Source organism: Dermochelys coriacea, chromosome 5 (assembly GCF_009764565.3).
Source record: "Dermochelys coriacea isolate rDerCor1 chromosome 5, rDerCor1.pri.v4, whole genome shotgun sequence".
Classification (NCBI taxonomy): Eukaryota; Metazoa; Chordata; order Testudines; family Dermochelyidae; genus Dermochelys; species Dermochelys coriacea.
In genome coordinates, this window is record NC_050072.1 from 76655210 (window position 1) to 76674781 (window position 19572).

The 19572-nt window shown below is 37.8% G+C and overlaps 1 protein-coding gene across 4 annotated transcripts in view; it reads left to right on the top strand.

Moving 5' to 3' along the window:
- Positions 1 to 18723, top strand: part of DMXL1 (Dmx like 1) — a 146427-nt gene extending 127704 nt beyond the window's left edge. For all 4 annotated transcript variants that reach the window (XM_038401733.2, XM_043514928.1, XM_043514929.1 and 1 more), the window contains 9 exons: positions 377 to 498; positions 634 to 775; positions 2962 to 3022; positions 3603 to 3730; positions 4859 to 4951; positions 5404 to 5495; positions 6550 to 6602; positions 15507 to 15724; positions 16130 to 18723. In XM_038401733.2, coding sequence (XP_038257661.1) covers positions 377 to 498; positions 634 to 775; positions 2962 to 3022; positions 3603 to 3730; positions 4859 to 4951; positions 5404 to 5495; positions 6550 to 6602; positions 15507 to 15724; positions 16130 to 16354 — 1134 coding nt within the window. In that variant the 3' untranslated portion in view covers positions 16355 to 18723. The remainder of the gene's footprint in view (positions 1 to 376; positions 499 to 633; positions 776 to 2961; positions 3023 to 3602; positions 3731 to 4858; positions 4952 to 5403; positions 5496 to 6549; positions 6603 to 15506; positions 15725 to 16129) is intronic.
- Positions 18724 to 19572: the final 849 nt, after the last annotated feature.

Below are 19572 nucleotides of genomic sequence, written 5' to 3' on the forward strand. Positions count from 1 at the left end.
ATGTTGTTGTATAAGAACTTAAACAGTAACCTATTTAGCCTTCCCCCAAGGAGACAGGTAAGAAGGAACTCAAGTTTCCTAGGAGGAAGGGGCTTATTTATAAATACAGACACATGAATGTGTACCTTTGCCTGGCAAGCATAAGGGGACAAACTTTCAAAGAGATTTCAGCTCCATCACTGCAACTTTTCCTACACAGTTGTAGACCCAATAGAATACACCTGTACAATATGCATGCACAAATGTGTGCACCTGCAAATCGACTAGCTAGATGTTTATCTTCAAATGATTGTACCAGCAAAAGGACAACAGTAAAATTAAAGGTCCATTCTGGGAAACTGTTGTTTTTAAATTTTCTTTTGTAACTGTTTTTCAGGCAAACAGGAATTGCATTGCAATAGCTTCCAGCCATGACATTCAAGAACTAGATGTTTCTGGGATTCTAGCTACACAAATCTATACCTGGGTTGATGATGACACAGAAGTGGAGGCTAGAGGGTATATTTATTCCATTTTTATTTGAATACCTCTTGCAATTTGGTTATAGTTATACTAACTAATCCATAGTAATTCAGTGCTTTCTTTCAAAAATCTGTCTAATCATCAGTCTGGTTACTAATGTTACATTTATAGGTCTGATGACTTCTTGGTTATACATGCTCATGATGACCTGGCAAATGTTCAGGGTACTACACCTTATACACACAGCAATCCTGGCACCCCTATCAACATGCCTTGGCTTGGTAGTACACAGACTGGGAGAGGTGCATCTGTGGTAAGTCACTTGTCAGAGAATAACATTTTAATATCTCTAGTTCTTTAAGGTTTGTGTGCCTTTCGTAGTTACTGAATTACGCTCGCACAGCGAGTAAAGTGCAGTTCTTATGTAATAATGGCAGAAGCTGGAATTTCCCATTCCTGAAAATGGGGCATACTTCATCTCCCTCATCCAGTTCCTCAGAATGCTGATGGTTAATGTACTATATTGATTTCAGATGTACTAACTAGGCAAAAAAGTGTCTTAATTCACATATAATTAAATGGCTTGACTATGCAAATGATGAAAGAAGCATATATTCAGAGTGAAATGGGAGACCTGAACAAAAACTCTACATCCAGGTTCAAATAAAAGTCTGCAGCTTAAATTTCTCTCTGAGTGGCGTCTCAACACTGAACCTGAACATTCTAAAATGTGGATAAGTTTGGATATGGATCAAGATTTTTAACACCTACATTCAGGAGTGTTTTGATCCAAGGTTTTGAGGTAGCCTGTTAACGTCTGGATCTGGAGTTCAGAGTAGATCTTGGGGTTTTGATTTAGGCCCTCTTTATTCCAGGCTGACCTTAGTTTGAAACAGGCAAGATAGCTTACTAATTTATACAGTACTTTAAAGTGACTTCTTGTAAGTTGTGTGTGTGATTCTACAGCGATCCCTTCAGTCTGTGTAGTGGTATCAGTAAGGTCTAAAAATAGTTCTGTCTAGCCCATCTCACTTTGCAGGATGGCAGGCTGTGAGGGTTGGGTGCATGGATTAAACTGGGGGTGGGGGGCATAGAAATTCTAGGATTTATGGGGAAAATGCATAGGCCAACTGAAAAATTACCAGATAACACATGTATTTACAACTATGTACCAAACTGGTATAAACTGGCAATGTTTTATCTTGTAAATTGCCATGCAGCCTAATTCTGTATCAATAAAATCATAGTTATCTACATTTTAGTAAGTGCTGCAACGTTATGCAGTCTTTACAGAAAGTTTAATTTAATAACCTCTTTCAGGTTTACAGGAAGGATAAGACATGTAGTCTTTCACCTCCAAACTCACTGGTTGACATCTGTCCTATAGGTAGTAACAATCAAATGTGACTTCCATTTGGCTGTTTGGCTTTTCTGAAATACATTGATGCCAGTGTATCCAGTTAAAACATTCAGATATCCACAATCACACAGGGTAGCAATTATGTCTTACTAATAGTTTAATGCTGAGCTCCAACAAACATTCATCTCCACCATATGAGACAATCCCTGTGCACCAGGAGTTTGTGTGTTCAGAGAGGCAATCCTGAGTATCCTTTTTCAGGACACCTTTTTTAAATTAAAAAAACCCTGGCAATTTGATATTTGGTCCATTCCAAATGCTAAAAATGTGCTCTTCCAGAAGTATTTTATGAACCCCAGAGAAGATAGCAGAGAGGTGTGTACTCCATCAGAGGCAGGGAAATAATGTGAACGTTTCCTTCATGTTCATGGCAGAATCCCTGGCAAGGGATTCCCAGAAGTCTGCAAGATCTCCCATCAGCACATCACTTGGCACAGAGGCAAAGGACTGAAATAGCATGGTAGTTTATTTAGGAGTACAAGTCAATGGGTTTATGCTTCTAAATCCATCAGGTGCCTTTTTGAAAATCTTTTTTTTTTTTTTTTTTTAATCGGGAGCTAACTATATTGTTTGTTCTCCAGCGGAGGGCCACAAATTACACTATCCAATTCTTTTTCAACCTATCATTATAAAACAACTAAGTAGAAACCAAAAGCAAATATATTCCCTCCTAGTATTTTTTTTCTTTACCTCTTTTTTATATGCTTCTGCCTCTCTTCCTTACCTTACATTATTCAAGAATATTCCAATAAATTTAATGGGATCAGAAAGGAATTGGAAAGAAAAGAGGTAAGGTTGCAGTCGAAGGAAGGTTTATATTTAGATCTTTAAATCTAAGAAGGAAGAAGCTTACATATACCTGGGTTTATAAAAATTCTGTTAATTAAAATGTGCATTAGTCTTGGGGAAAACTTCAGTTTCCATTTACTTTCACGCACATTTTTAAAAGTGGTATTGCCTTTGTTTTCAGTGGGAATTTAAAAAGGGAAACCAGTCTTTTCCCATAACTAATTTAATCCAATAGGTTTTTAGTTAGTTGCGTAGTTTAACTATCTTTGATTATCTTTTATATTGAACAGCTGATCAAGAAGGCTATTAATAATGTCAGAAGAATGGCTTCCCATCCAACTCTACCTTATTGTAAGTTCATTAACAGACGTTGTTTTACTATACTTGCATAACTATCCTTGTTTCACAATATGTATTACTAATTTATAATAACAGCAGAAGTATATTAAAGATTTTAGAAAACACATGCTGTGTGCACCTGCTATATAATGAAACCAGCGCTCTTTTTAAAAAGTTGGGGAAGGATGGGCCTTCAAAAGCTATTTTACATAGACCAAATTGGGAATTTATTCCTGTTTCACCTACAATATGCAGTAAAACAAAAAAAGAGCAGACAGACTGGGGCCTTAGATTTCAGAGTAGCAGCCGTGTTAGTCTGTATTCGCAAAAAGAAAAGGAGTACTTGTGGCACCTTAGAGACTAACAAATTTATTTGAGCATAAGCTTTTGAGAGCTACAGCTCACTTCATCAGGGCCTTAGTGACCTCTAGGCGTTACTATGGTACTGCTAAAAGACCATAGGAAATTTTAACTTTATTTATCAGATTCTTTTTTCCCCTTAGATGAAGCTTGGATTTTCTATTCTAATAGTAGAACAAAGCGTTATTAAAATATATTATTATTCTATATATAATAATAATCTTTTATTCAGACTTGACGGGTGCTCAAGATGGTAGTGTGAGAATGTTTGAATGGGGCCATTCACAACAAATTACATGTTTCCGCTCTGGTGGCAACTCAAGGATAACACGAATGAGATTCAATCACCAAGGAAATAAGGTATTATACAGAAATCCTCTCCACCCACTTCGTGGCTGACTTTTTGCAAAACAGTATACACAGCTATTCTTTGTTGGTTCACTGTGTCAATAAATAATACTATATTCAAATATAATGCATTAAAATACTGGACTCCTTGGACAGCATGACTCTCAAAAGCCTTGCTTTTCTGCTATTTACTTTTCAAACACTTTTTTAAAGGGGGTGGGGGTGGCAGACAGCATATCAGCTTGAAGTATGAGCCAGAATAAATACCCTGGAACCGCCTTTGTAATTGCAGAATTTGAACATGTTTTGGTGAGAACGTTGTCAGTTTTTAAAAATTAAATTTGTAAAGCTAAACATAAATTTTACATACCAAGGTATATCAGGATACAGGTACATAGGACTTGAATATATATTTGATCATTTGTTTTAAAAAGCTGTAGTATAAACACCATTTATCCAGAACTGTTCTGAGGACTGTGCTTCACTAAGACTTCTTAAGTCAAAGAATAGTGAAAGAAAACTTCTAACAGACAGTTAGTACACTGTCTACACTGCCCCACATTTTCAGGCTACTGAGGTGTGAATAGCAGTGTGCACCGAAATGCTGCACTGTAATTTTCCCATTTGGATGCTGCGGGCTCAAACTAAGATACCTGGTTTATATTAACATATTCTTTTCAAAGAGGATTACATTAATGCAAAAGGAACCTTTCACTTTATACCTGCAGAGTTCAGATGCTATTCACAGCCCCATATTCCAAACTGCAGGGCAGTGTAGACAAGCCCTTATGTCTATTAACAGAAGTCATCAATTCAAAAATATCCTTTTTCTGCTTTAGCTGCTGCTGCTCCTTTTCCATAGCAATGACACATGTAGTAGAAATATCATGTGCATTGAAAATGCTGTAATCCACGTTAGTTGGCATGCTGCATCAGGGTTTGGTTCTGGTGCAGTTGCTTTTCAGAGTTAGACTAGGCACACAATGCAAGTGTTTCTGGGAAGGTAAAGTTGCTATTTAAAATCTACTGGACTGAAGGGGTGGCAGTATATAATTTCTCTATCTTAAATACGTCTAGCAAAGTATACATACACGTATTATGTTGTGTATTAAAAATTATACATATAAATTTTCTCTTCAGTTCGGGATTGTTGATGCTGATGGATATATATGTTTGTATCAGACAAACTGGAAGTGTTGCCCACTTACTGGAAGCACACCCAAACCATATCTGGTAAGCTAAAATGTAAACTTGCTGTGCATAAATTTGCTTTGTACTAGGTGGTCTCCTGGCAGCACCTGAAAAGTTAAGAATCCACTAGGATTTTTTTCAGCTAAACTTGTCTTGTTTCTGTTTTGGTTGAAATTTAGCAGATAAGTTCTCAATTCATAACTATATTTCTTAATTTGAAGAGAGAGAATGCAAAATCGGATCTAAAATGATTTGATTCTTTGATTGCAAAGCAAATACCACGGGAGGTGTCAAACACTTTTTTTTGTCAAGAATGTAAGACCATTGGTAGACTAAGTATAGTATTACAGTCTGAACGCTGAAATTCCTTCACTTTCAGTTGATTGAAGAACAACCTTTAATGTACTTTTTATCTTTTAAATAAGCTTTCGTGCTAGTATAAAAGCTAGCTTTGTTACATGACTACTTTCTAACTGTGTACTGTTATTTTCCAGACGTGGCAGTGTCATAACAAAACAGCCAATGATTTTGTTTTCATCAGTTCCTCCTCTTTAATAGCCACAGCTGGACAGGCTACTGATAACAGGTAAAAACTTGATTCAAGATCATAGTTGGAGGCTAAGTATTAATGAAATAATACTGTTTTTTAATGTTTCTTGCTACTGTATAGTTTGGGAGTTGGGCAGTTAAGATGGTCACCTACCAACTTGTGATGGTCGCATCAAATAGAACAGAAGCACTTTCATCCCTCTATGTTTTCATAAGTGCTGCCACTTTTAATAGATTTGAGAGATTGTCCATGCTTCGACTAGCTCAAAACTTGACCCTGTAATTTTTTAAAACATTTTTTTAAACATGACAGAGAATTCAAACCCAGCATGTAGGTGAGTCCAACCATAAGAGAAATTTAAATTAATGTGAATCCTGTGCAAGTTCAAAGATGAGTGAGTTGACTGTACAATATTCATGTGCTCATGTTATATGTATATCTATAATTCAGCAGTTCTCAATCAACGGCCCATGGGCTACATGTGGCCCAATTAGAACACAGTTGCAGCCAGTTTGGGGGGGAGGAGTCCAGGTTCCTGGCTGCCTGGTGCGGTGAGGTCCGGGCTGCCCAGCATGGCAGGGTTAGGGTTGCTGGCCAGCCCTGCATGGCTGGGGTCTGAGGTTGAGGCTGCCAGCTGGCCCCGTGGGGTCGGGGCAGGCAGCCAGCCGGCCTTGTGCGGATCTGGGGTCAGGACCCCTGCAGCCCAGGTAAGACGTGGGCCACATATGCGGCCCACAATGATAAATAAGTTGAGAACCACTGCTATAATTGAATAAAAATCCCCAGTTGGTGGTTAGTCACATTTTTTTAGGACTAGAATAAGGCTTTGGAAGGATGGTAGTGGAGTTCTTTATAATAGAACACAGTAAACAAATGTAAGTAATGTTGAATGAGCGAGTAATTTTGGGTTTGTCAATCTGAACTTTCATTTTAATTTTACTAATATATTGGAGCATAAAACAATGTTGTGTGAAATGTTCAGATATTGGCTGCACTATTTCAAATATATAAAGTAAGTACCTTTTCTCTTCAACCTGTGTTAGTAATAAAATCAGTTAAATTAAGTTCAACACATCTTTTTCTTTTACAGAAATATATGTTTGTGGGATACCTTAGTTGCACCTGCAAATAGTTTAGTGCATGGTAAGTAAAAACACAATAACAAATGTTGTACTTCAAGGTAATACTTCTAAATTATAAATAATTCTCGAGTTTTCTTGTAAGATTTTTAAATTGTTACTGTTTTTACTTAATTTTGATGGTCCATATGGATAAATAGTTGTGGCTATCTTCATTAGTTGCAAAATATGTTTATAAACAGTCTTTCATCATAGTGTCTTTCTCCATAGTGTCTAAGTAAATTATTGTGAATGGTGCATTAAAAAATAAAAATATACTGGGGCAAGTCCTCAGCTGGTATAAATTATTATAGCTCCATTTAAGTCATAGGAGCTATGTCAGTTTACACCACCTAAGGGTTTGCCCCTCTGTGTAGCAAGCTCTCTTAGTGACTTAACAGTAGAAGGTATCAGTACACAATTCCCTTCCTTGTGTTTTTTTTCTTCAAGATGGATTCGGCAACTCCGTACTTATAGTCGCCTCAGGGGGTCATGAGCTTATTATATGGGAGGTTGTGAGCTGTCAGCCTCCATCTCAAACCCTACTTCACCTCCAGCATTTATAATAGTGTTAAATATATATTAAAAAAAAGTGTTTTTTTAATTTATAAGGGGTGTCACACTCAGAGGCTTGCTGTGTGAACAGGGTCACCAGTACAAAAGTCTGAGAACCACTGTCTTAAAGAAAAAAGGAGGACTTGTGGCACCTTAGAGACTAACAAATTTACTTGAGCATAAGCTTTCGTGAGCTACAGCTCACTTCATCGGATGCATTCAGTGGAAAATATAGTGGGGAGATTTATATATATATACACACACACACACAGAGAACATGAAACAATGGGTATTATCATACACACTGTAAGGAGAGTGATCACTTAAGATGAGCTATTACCAACAGGAAGTGGGGGGGGGAGGAAAACCCTTTTGTGGTGATAATCAAGGTGGGCCATTTCCAGTAGTTAACAAGAATGTCTGAGGAACAGTGGGGGGTGGGGTGGGGAGGAGAAATAACATGGGGAAATAGTTTTACTTTGTAGTAGTAAAACTATTTCCCCATGTTATTTCTCCCCCCCACTGCTCCTCAGACATTCTTGTTAACTGCTGGAAATGTCCCACCTTGATTATCACCACAAAAGGTTTTCCTCCTCCTCCCCCCCCCACTACTGTTGGTAATAGCTCATCTTAAGTGATCACTCTCCTTAGTGTGTATGATAAAACCCATTGTTTCATGTTCTCTGTGTGTGTGTATATAAATCTCCCCTCTGTATTTTCCACCAAATGCATCCGATGAAGTGAGCTGTAGCTTACGAAAGCTTATGCTCAAACAAATTTGTCAGTCTCTAAGGTGCCACAAATACTCACTCCTTTTTCTTTTTGTAAATACAGACTAACACAGCTGCTGTTCTGAAACCTGTCTTAAAGAAAGAAGACTTAGGGGAGATAAGTCTCCAGATATGTTAAGGGCTGTTATAAAGTGGACTGTGATTAATTGTTCTCCATGTCCTCTGAAAGTAGGACAAGAAGTAATAGGCTTAATCTGTAGCCAGGGAGGTTAGATAATAGGAAAAACTTTCTAACTATCAAGATAGTTAAGCTCTGGAATAGGCTTTCAAGGAAGGTTGTAGAATCCCAGTCATTGTGGGGTTTTAAGAACAGTTTAGACAAACGCCTATCGGAGATGGTCTAGGTTTACTTAGCCCTATCTCAGCACAGGAGGCTGGACTTTATGACCTCTCAAGGTCTCTTCCAGCACTACATTTCTGTGATTTTAAATATGATTTGTCTCACTGCCAGCTCTGCGAACTCAACCTAGAATGAGACCCATTTTTCATAATCTTGGCATCTAATGATAGGGTCCTAATAAGTAGGGCTGGTTTATTTAATATCTAGCAACAATTAACATTTTTGTCAGCATAGATTCCAAAGCCAGAAGGGACCATTGTGCTCATCTATTCTAACCTCCTGGATAGCACAGGCCATAGAACTTAATTTCCCCAAATAATTCCTAGAGCAGATCTTTTAGAAAATCATGCAATCTTGATTTATAAATTGTCAGTGATCGTGAATCCACCACAGCCACTGGGTAAATTGTTCCAATTGTTAATTACTCAGTAAAAATGTATGCCTTATTTCCAGTCTGTTTGTTTAGCTTCATCTTCCAGCCATTGGATCATGTTGTATCTTTCTTTGCTAGATTGAAGAGCCTATTAAATATTTGTTCCCCAATCAGGTACTTAAAGACTATAACTGTCATTCCTTGACCTTCTGTTAGACTCAAGGAGCTCAATCTGTTTAGTTTATCACTATAAGGCATTTTTTTTTCCTTTTATCATTCGCATAGCTCTCTAATTTATCAAAATCCTTCTTCAATTGTGGGCACTAGAACTGAACACAGTATTCCAGCAGTGGTCACACTGGTGCCAAATATAGAGGTAAAATAACCTCTACTGCTTGAAAAGTCTCTCTATGCATTCCCAGATTGCATTACCTCTTCTGGTCACACCATCATATTGGAAGTTCATGTTTAGCTGATTATCCACCAGGCCTCCCAACTCTTTTTCAGTCACTGCTTCCGAGGCTGGAGTCCCCCATCCTATAAGTATGTCTACATTCTTTGTTCTTTGATGTATACATTTACCTTTAGCTGTATTAAAATGAATATGGTTTGCTTGCACCCAGTTTACCAAGCGATCCAGATTACTCTGAATCAGTGACCTGTCCTCTTCCTTATCACTCCCTATTTTTGTCATCCACAAACTTCATCAGTGATGGTTTTATGTATTTTGCTGATAAACAGCCTAGAACTGAGAACCAATCCCTTTGAAACCCCACTCAAAACAAACCCATTTGATGATGATTCCCTGCTCAGTTACATTTTGAGACCTATCAGTTAGTCAGTTTTTAGTCCGTTTCATGTATGCCGTTCTAATTTTTTAATCTAAATGTTGTGTGGCACCAAGTCAAAGTATATTACATCAACACTTCACAATTTTTGCTGATAAAAGTAAATCTCATTTTAAAAAAAAGATACCAAATTAGTTTGACAGGATCTATTTTCCATAAACTCATCTTGATTTGTATTAAGAACATTATGCTCCTTTAATTCTTTATTAATCAAGTCCCGTATCAGCTGCTGCATTATCTTACCCAGGATCAATTTTAGGGTGACAGACCTATATTTAGCTGGGTCATCCCATTTAACCTTTTTAAAAATTGGCACATTAGCTGCCTTCCAGTCTTCTGAAACTTCCCAGTTGTTCCAAGACTTATTGATAAACAATATTAACGGTCCAGCAAGCTCCTTACCAAGCTATTTTAAAACTCTTGGATGCAAGTTATTTGGACCTGCTGATTTAAAAATGTCTAAGTAGCTTCTGTTTAACATCCTCCAGAGAAAGCAATAGAATGGAAAGAGTGTTGTTAACATATGATGAGACTATATCATCTGTTTTTGTCTCCAAACACAGAACAGAAATATTTATTTAACACTTCTGCCTTTTCTGCATTATTATTGATAATTCTACCATTTCCATCTAGTAATGGACCAGTACCACTGTCCAAATTTTTTTTAAAAAACTCCCAATTTTAAAAACTACTTATTGCTCTAACTCTGTGGGGCATAGATTCCTTCTTGTGTCCCTTCGCTTCCTTTATCAACTTTCTACAATTCCAAGCTTCTGATTCACATTCATTACTATCAACTTTTTACCATTTGTTATACATGTATTTTTATAGCTGCCTTCACATCCCCTCTATACCAGGCTGGCTTTTTAACCAGCACAGCCTTTCCTTAATTATGGGATTGTTGATTTTGGGACATCTAGTAAGGTGTTTTTAAATTAATCCCAATTATGGTTCACATTTTTCTGATTTAAATTCTTCCTCCCAGCTGATTTGGCTCATAATTGTTTCAAATTGTGAAATTCTGCATTGTGTGTGTGTGTGTGTGTGTGTATACGTATATATTTAAAAAATATTATTACGGGCCTGGATTATTAAAGCAGCAAGCATATATATTATTGGTCTGAACTTTATTCTGTTTGCACATTATAAATATGATCACACATGCCATGATCACTTGTACCTTAGCTACCACTAATTTTAATTCTGTGATCAATTCCTCTTAATCTGTTAGGACAAGATCTAATAAAGAATTCACCCTGTGTTGATTGTAATATTTTTGAAGTAGGAAAGTGTCATCTATGATGTTTAGACATTCCAAGGATGTTTTAGTACTGGCAGCGTGAGACCTCCAGCATGTGTCACTCAGATTGAAGTCTTGTGTGATCACACATTTTTCCCCATATAGATAGGTGTGTAAGGAGGCAGTCATCTTGTTCCCTAGTGTGATTTGGTGGTCTGTGGCAGACACTAATACCCCCACCTTGTATGTTTTCTGTTAGGACATTGATCTATTAGCATTCAAGATAATTTTCTTCTGAGTTATCAGTGACTTAAACAGGTAATGACATTTTTGACAGAGTGCCACTCCCACTCCCCTTTTGCCCCCTCAGTCCCTCTTAAATAGGTTAACTGTTCTCTTTAACACGCCAATAGTGCAAATCGGCCCACCAGGCTTCAGTAATAGCTATTAGATGAAATTTGTGCTCATAAATGAGCAATTCCAATTCCTTTTGTTTGTCTTACCCAGGCTCTGAGCATTGGTGTATAGGCAATTCAGGAATTCCTTTTCTTCCTTGATTAGCTTTGTTCTCAACATCAGTTTTGCTGAATGCGTGTAGCTTCCCTCTTTTTACCCTCTCCTTTTGCTATTAGTTTAATGTTTAACTATGCTAGCTAACTTCTCCCTGAAGAGATAGAGGCCATCAAAACTATACAGTCCTAATATGAACAGTGAGCAAATGTGCTGAGTAAGGTGGTGCCAGTTAACATAGCTACTTCTCAAAATGGAACTCTAAAGATCACACTTGCCATACTTTTTTTTAAATGTGTTGCATCTTTATTTTCATACTGTCTAATCCTATACCATTTAAACTATACTTCAGCTGAAGTGGCACTTAGCATAGCATGAGTTCCACTTCAAGTGATGGTCCCGATGTGCGTTCACATGCCCTCTGTATGTCTGAGACCAGAAGAGTGTTGCTAGCAGTGTCCATTTGTCCGTGCCTGTGACCTTCTCCTTGTGCACTGAACTGAGGGCATAAGGGATAGTGCAGGCCCTCTCCAGTTCCTTTGTAACCCCTCGTGGTCAAAGAGAACCCTTCAGTGTCCATAGCTTTTTCTATGGTCCTTAACATGTTACCTGTAAATAAAGGTAAAGTCTTTTTTTTACTTTCTAAATAGTTGTTAGGATAGCTTTAGGGATGGGTGGAAGTCTCCCTGTATCACCTCTATTGTGCCCAAGAGCCTGAGATTCAAGTAAGATGTCTCCTGCCCCCAGGCTTTCCCAGTCAATGATAACCACTTAAAGTGCCTCAATGCCTTGTGCAAACTCACATCCCCTTGAAGGGCAGCATTTGCTGATTCTTCTGCAGCAGAACTTGCCAAGGCCTTCAAAGATTATTTATGGATTGCATAATGAGGCCCCAGGCTCAGCAGGCCCCTAATACAACAGGCAGAGGTACTGAGAAGCGCACTTCCAAGCACGGTGACCTCTTCCTTGACACCATCAAAGCTGGATGAGACTCCATGACCTGCTGCAGGAGGATCAGAAGCTCAGAAGGGGCAAAGTACCCATCTCCTGGCTCCAAAGAGCAAGAGTGCTAAGATAGGCACCATCTGCAGGAGTGGGATCTACCATAATAGCAACAAAAAAGAAGGTCCAAGCATCTCCTACACCAATAGTATTGTCACGCTCTGATAAGGAATCATTAGCTTCCCCACAGAGTACAAACTTTTCTGACCTTGCAGGAGAAAGAGAACAAGTGTGCACAGGAAGGGGGTGTGGGGGGGTGTCCCCTTTATTCTCCTCCCACTGGATAAGTCATTAATCACAGGTGCCTCCTTATTAAGGGGGGGGGGGCACCCATCTAGTTGAGTATATAGCACAAAGGATGTGGACTCCCAAGAGTCTCAGATCACAAACCTCCTAATAACGTGTGCAGTCTACTAAGTCTGTAAACGATTCCTACCACTCATACAAACGCTACATATTCAAGTGATGTCAGAACATGACAAGCATATCCTCAACAAACAAGGATGAGTGAGCTCCAGCTCTCTATTTATAGAAGATGTCAGTCTTTGGAACTGGTCAATGTTGACCACTAAATCACTCTGTAGGCAGTGCATCTTCCAGGGACACAACACATTGGCAGACAACTGCACCAGACTCTTCCCCGAGGACTGCAAATGGAAGCAACATGATTCCATAGTGCAGAGCATATTTCAACAATGTGGGGGAAGGCAGTTAGGTCTTGGGATCTGTTTGTGCATTTTCTGTTCTCTTAAGACACAATCTAATGTTCTGGGGGGCTTAAAGTCAGGGCTCCAGAGAGATGTACTACTTGTTTGTTGGTCAAGAAAACTAACGCATGCCTCTCAACCAACCATTTTGCCTCAGGTTCTCAGGAAGATCAAGCAAGATGGATCAGTGGTCCTCCTGATTGCCCAAGCTATTCTGGTTCCCCAACATCCTTCAACGTCTGCGTGCCATTCCTCAGTATCCAATCCTCCCTTGACCTATTGACCCAGCATAGGGAGCAAGGTCAGGCACCCCAATCAGGCTTTCCTCCACCTGACAGCCTGGCATTTGGGTGGGCGCTGAACCTTAAAAGGACATGTTTGAAAGCAGTTCAGGCCATCCTTAACAATAGAACAAAGGACTCCATTAGAAAATGCTACTTAGCTAAGTAGAAAAGGTTCTCTGTCTGGTGTCACCATTGCCAGGGAACCCTGAGGATTCTGAGATCCATAACTTATTGGAATATCTTCTTTCCTTTAGCTTCCCCTGGGTACACTTAGCAGCTGTCAGTGCCAATCATCCTCCAAATGATAACCACTCCTTTTTCACCCATACTGGGATGACTATTTCCTGAAAGGCCTATTCCATCACAGGATCTCAACCTGTTCCTCTCAGCATTAAGGCATCTGTTTGAACTCCTGGCCTTGTGCTCTTTGACCCATATGTCTGTGAAGATTGCTTTTCTGCTGGCCATCACCTCAGCTAGAAAAGGATGAGAGCTGGGAGCCCATATGGCTGATCCACTGTACAGTATTCCGTAAGCACGAAGTTTCTTTGACTTCATCCTCAATTTATTCTAAGAGTAATCTCAGATTTCTGTCTGAATCAAACAATTCAGTTACCTGTCATCTTTCCAAAGCGGTATGTTAGCAGGGAGGACTGGAGACTTAATTCTCTGGATGTCCATCAGGCTCTGGTGTTCTACCTACAAAAAGAACAAAATATTTCAGGAAATAGACTTTTTATATCTTTTGCTGACCTGATAAAAGGCAAAATATTCTGTTCATCAAAGTGAATTTCAGGCTGCACTGCATTCTGTTGTGTTACAAATTAACAGACACTCCCTTCCATAAGGTGTGAGAGCCTACTCAACTAGTGCCAAGGCTGCTTCAGTAGTCTCACTGTGATGTTCCTCTCACTGAAATTTGTAAAGCAGCAACATAGGCTTCTGTTCATACCTTTACAAGATGCTATGTCCTGGTGCAAGCTTTGGCAGTTGACCCATCTTTTGCCATAGCAATTCTTCGGTCATAGGTACCACAGAGGTCCTCACACCCTCCTCCTCTTCAGTGATTGTTTCAGTAACGTACAGTGGAATACATATATAGACTGTCATTTGAAGAAAGAAGTTAGTTACTTTGTACAGTAACTGGAGTTGTTCAAGGTGTGTGTTCCTCATCTGTGTTCCACTGTGATGCTCTCCTTCCCCTCTGCTTCTGATCCTTTAGTAATAGAAAAGGAACTGGAGAGGGTGGTTGGGTCCATGCCTCCCCTTTATGACTTTAGTTTGGAGCATGAGGAGGAGGGCACAGGCATGGGACAATTGAAGCTGATAGCAAAAATGTTCCAGTATCCAGTGCACAGAACACAGCACATCCACAGTGGATTACATACAGGAACCACACGATCTCGAAGAATTCCAGTTGGTTACTGTACCAGATAAGGAATTTTTTTTTTGGTGGGGGGGGTACATTTTCACTGGTCAGTTTCATTAATGCTATTCAGTGGTGGGCTGTAGCAGATCTGACAAGAATCACGTCAGTTTCTTTCAGCAGCTGCCAGGGAATCTGGGGAGCATATTTTATTTCAGAAACAGCATGTTTTGGTATTTCTGAAATGAAACTGTTCAGAATCTCCAGTCTGCTGGAAATTTTGGAAAACTTGGTTTCAGTCCATGAAACAGTACAGCTGGCCAAAACTCTTGCGTCTGATTACTGTCATCTTCCTTCTCCAACTGCAGTCCTGATAAGGTTCAAGCACCTCTTGTTTACCAATTCTGGTTACTAAAGAACAGGCATAACATTCAAGGAAACAAAGGCAGCAGATTTAAAATAGTTAAAGGAAATTTTTAACAGTGCACAAGTAGGCTGTAGAACTCATTTTCACAAGATATCATTGAGACTAAGTTTAACAGGATTGAAAGAAAGATTAGACATTTATATGGATATCATCTAGCATTACACTAGCAAGGATTAAAAAGTTTTTGGGGGAAAGAGGAAAGCCTGATACTTCAGGACATAAGACAACCTATAACTAGAAGGGGTAAGAGAAACTTTCCTTGTGAGCAGGTTAGTTCTTAACTGTGTACTGCAGGGTTTCTTGTGCCTTTCTTAGAAGTATCTGGAACTGGCCACTATCAGAGATAAGAATTGTTATGCTGGTTCAGATCACTGCTCCATCTAATTCAGTAACCTGTTCCTACTATATTAAACCATTAGTGCTGAAGAGGAGGCTAAAGCTAATTAATTTATTATGTTCTTTAACGTCCCCTGTTTTGTATTTTAGCTTTTATCTGCCATGATAGTGGGGCAACTGTGCTAGCATATGCTCCAAAACATCAGCTTTTAATATCAGGAGGCAGAAAAGGCTTTACTTGTATACTTGATCTTCGCCAAAAGCAACAACGACAGCTATTTCAGAGTCACGATTCTCCAGTTAAAGCAATTGCTGTGGATCCTGCAGAAGAATACTTTGTTACAGGATCTGCAGAAGGCAATATAAAGGTAACTTTAATTTGGTGGGATAAGGCATTGTATAATTTTTTCATACTAAGTATTTGCAAAATTCGAATCCCTCTTTAAAAATATTCAATTACAATTTTTCATTGCCAGGGAAATGGATCATTCAGTAGGTCTTAACTTCTAAAATACTGTGATGAGCCTAACTTTTGCACTTCCTGACTTCAGTGTTGAACTGTGCAACCTTGATGTTACCTTAATGGCATTTTTATAGTGAAATATTTATCAGAATATTAGTGATTGAAAATGAAGACAAAGTATGAATGTGCTGTTACTGTCAAAAAGATGAAAAACATCTGATCAAGCTTGGTGGTCTGAGTTTTCATAAACGATTTTTAGTGAGTTGAGAAAGCATAAACATTACTGATTATTTGTTTTAATAATTTTCAGGTATGGAGTTTATCTACGTTTAATCTTCTTCACACTTTCATCAATGAGCATGCTCGACAGTCAATCTTCAGAAACATTGGGACAGGGGTCATGCAGATTGAGACAGGACCAGCAAATCACATATTCTCCTGTGGAGCTGATGGAACAGTAAAAATGAGAATCCTGCCTGATAAATTTAGCCCAGTAAATGAAGTGTTGAAAAATGAAGTGAAATTTATGCTCTGATATTTGTCAATACTGCATGTAACTTTTCTGATATTTTTCATGGAAATGCCAACAAATGTCATGTACCAATGATATTTTTATAGTTGGTGCCACAAAGATTTTTGCTTTCCTGTGTTCATATTTATTTCCTGGAGCTTAAGTCCGTGATGCCTTAAAGGTTAACAAGGTCCTTCAGATTTGGATTATATTGCCTAATGTAGGAATCATAGATGACTGTAAAATATATATTATATTTATAATGTATGTGTGCACACAATATGTTGCTGAAATGGTTCTTTTTTTCCCCTTTTGTGGTAATTCTCCTCTGTTCAGAGCTTTTCTCACAGTGAACACTTAGCCTTCCCCCAGGCCAGGTCCAGATGGAAACCTTATAGCATGATACCTCTTTACTCTGACAACCATCTCCCTACAAACTTTTACTCTTTGGCAGCCATGAATAAGTGTTTGCCCCTGTCTAGAAAATAAGCAAACCTCTGCCTCTGAAGCAGATGCTTATGCCATAGAAGGAACTGGCCCATGGGACACTGATATGATGAACCACCATCACCCTCCCATTTGTGGAATCTAAGCTGGTTACCTCCGCAACTCACCTGAGCCCTTTTTCTCTCACCAAGGTATAAAAATCTGAAGGATATTCCAAACTTGGGTTTTCTATGCTATAGCTTGAAACACCATTCACAGAATGGCAGTCTTACCTTCAAAAAAGCCTATATTTTTAACCATGAACTCCCCGTTTTCAAAATATGCAAATATATGGATATCTTCCTAATAAAACTGTATAAAGATTACAAGTGTGAAGCTTTAATCTTGACTAGACAAACTACAGACAGGTGTGTATAGGATAAGAAATTAGAATTTATCTTTAGATAAGGGTATTTATTTAAGTAACTGTAAAGAGAGGAAGCAACTTAAATATTTTACATTTTTTCCAGTGAGACTTTTGTATTTAGCCAAAAGATGCTGAATTTGTTTCTAGTACTTGTCTATCTTTCTAAGCACCTTTAAAAAGAAAAAAGCAAATAAAAATACAAGAGCAAAGTACTTTGACCTTAGTTGTATAAAATATACTGTAGATTTACAAATTATATTAAATTAAAGAAATGTATTGAAGATATTGGGGATTTTTCTTTTTTGCCAAAATGTAAAATAGCAACCTAAATACCTGACCAAAATATTAAAAATGCACAAAGCCTTTGAATCTTTAACAAGCTCACACTGTTTCTGAAATCATTTTTCTGTTACTTTTCCTGACCTATTTCAAAAATGTAGAAATTTATAATTTGACTAGATACGAAGCTGATTAGTTACTCAAACAAAAATGGCATTGTTTTGTTAAGATGCATTGTAAAATACAGCAAAGAAGCAAGGAACAATATTTCATGTAAAATAAACTTATCCAAATGAGGGGATAAACAAAGCATAGAAATGAAGGGCTTGTAAAATAAACTTTGTAATATTCTCAGGATACTTTTAAGAGTAGAATTGTTTAAAAATTTTGTAAATTGTATTATAGTTTTAAATGTATGTTTAGCAAATTGCCATGTGAAAACTAAGTTTTTATGCACATAACCTGAATTTACAAATTGTGCAATACAGTGATTTTTTTTTTGCGCTATGAAGAAACCTGTGACAGCATTTCAAAATTGTTACAGCTGTTTAATATAGGGAAGAATAATTAAAGTTTCACCAACATTTTGTTCATGTCTTGAGATTAAGTTTAAAGTATAGTGACAGAACGGAAGAGGCTAGCTTAAAATGGCACCGTCTTACTCAATAGATCTGTGTGCATTACTATATCTGCTTAGTGACCAATATAGTGGTAATAGTTATTCCTGTTAGAATCACAAAGCCCACATAGCTATGGGTGGCTCATGCATTAACACAATTAAACCCTGATCTTGTAAATTCTTAGACATGAAAATAATGTTACATCCCCACTGAATTAACAGATTACTCAACTGTGCATAATTAAGTATTTTCACCATTTGGGCCTAAATTTCATTTGCAGAATTTGTTAATTGCAAACCAGAATAATGTAATTTAACTTTTCAGATTCCCAGCTCAGTTTAATGCATTTGCAATTTAGGAAAACCATTCTTTCACTTGTAAACTGAGCAGATTTGATATAGAAGTCATTCAGATGTTGAACTTCACTGTCACTTTAGTCATCTTTCTGAGCAGAACTGCACTTTTTTCCTTCTGTTTACTTAGCAAACCTATGTGCTTATACCAGAAAAGCAATGTCTGGGAAACAAATGAGTATTTTCAGTGAAGTTTATAATTATCGTAAGCTAATAACATTAAATTATGTGAAAACATGATGTATTTACCAGATGTATAATCTTTAAAATAAAATGACCATGCAGAGACTCTAACCTTTTAGAATGCCATTGTTGCTACTACTTTTTATAGATCATGCATTTCATGATATCTGACAATTTCAATAAGTAGTTTTGTGTGTGTTGGTAACAAAGTGAGTTGTCTTTTGGTATATCTGTGCCTTTTAAAAAGGAACACTGTCAACTTAAAATCTAGTCATGAAAAATTGAGTTAAAAGCAGTTTTGGTTACTACTTCTGGTCTTGACACACACATGCTAATTTTTGTGCTTTTACAATCACTTTTTTCAATTTTTCTCCTGTGGCTTTGTAAGGAACCTAATCAACAGGAAACTAACTACAGTTAGATAATTGTACAGAAAGCAGTGTCAGATGCACAAATGAAGCAAAAAAAAAAAGTCACGTTTTGGTATTTAGTTAATATAGGTGTGGTTTTAAAGTCAGTCAATTTTAAGTCAGAAGTGTGGGATCAATTTGTTAAATTTAGATTGTGAATTGCAGTACTTAACAGGATCACATCCTTGTGTTGCTAGCCAATCCAGTTCTCAGTTTCATGATCCAAAGTAGTTTTGCACTACTGCCTTTCTAATTGATTTGGAAGCCAAAACCCTCTTGATTATCTGTTCACATTCTGAGATAGGGTCACATGTAAAATAGAAAACCATGAAGAGCTACCTGAAACTGCATACCTTTAGAGCAAAAGATGCTGTCTGAAGGACATTTGTATTTCTTATACATTAATGTGGCATGCGAGAGATTTTCTCGTTCTGCATTTCAGGAAGCTCAGCTGCTAATCATAGGAAATGAATACTTAGAACAACATTCAGCAAATATTGGGGTGCCCTTGAATTTGAAATGTCATGTACCACCTTCATCTTAT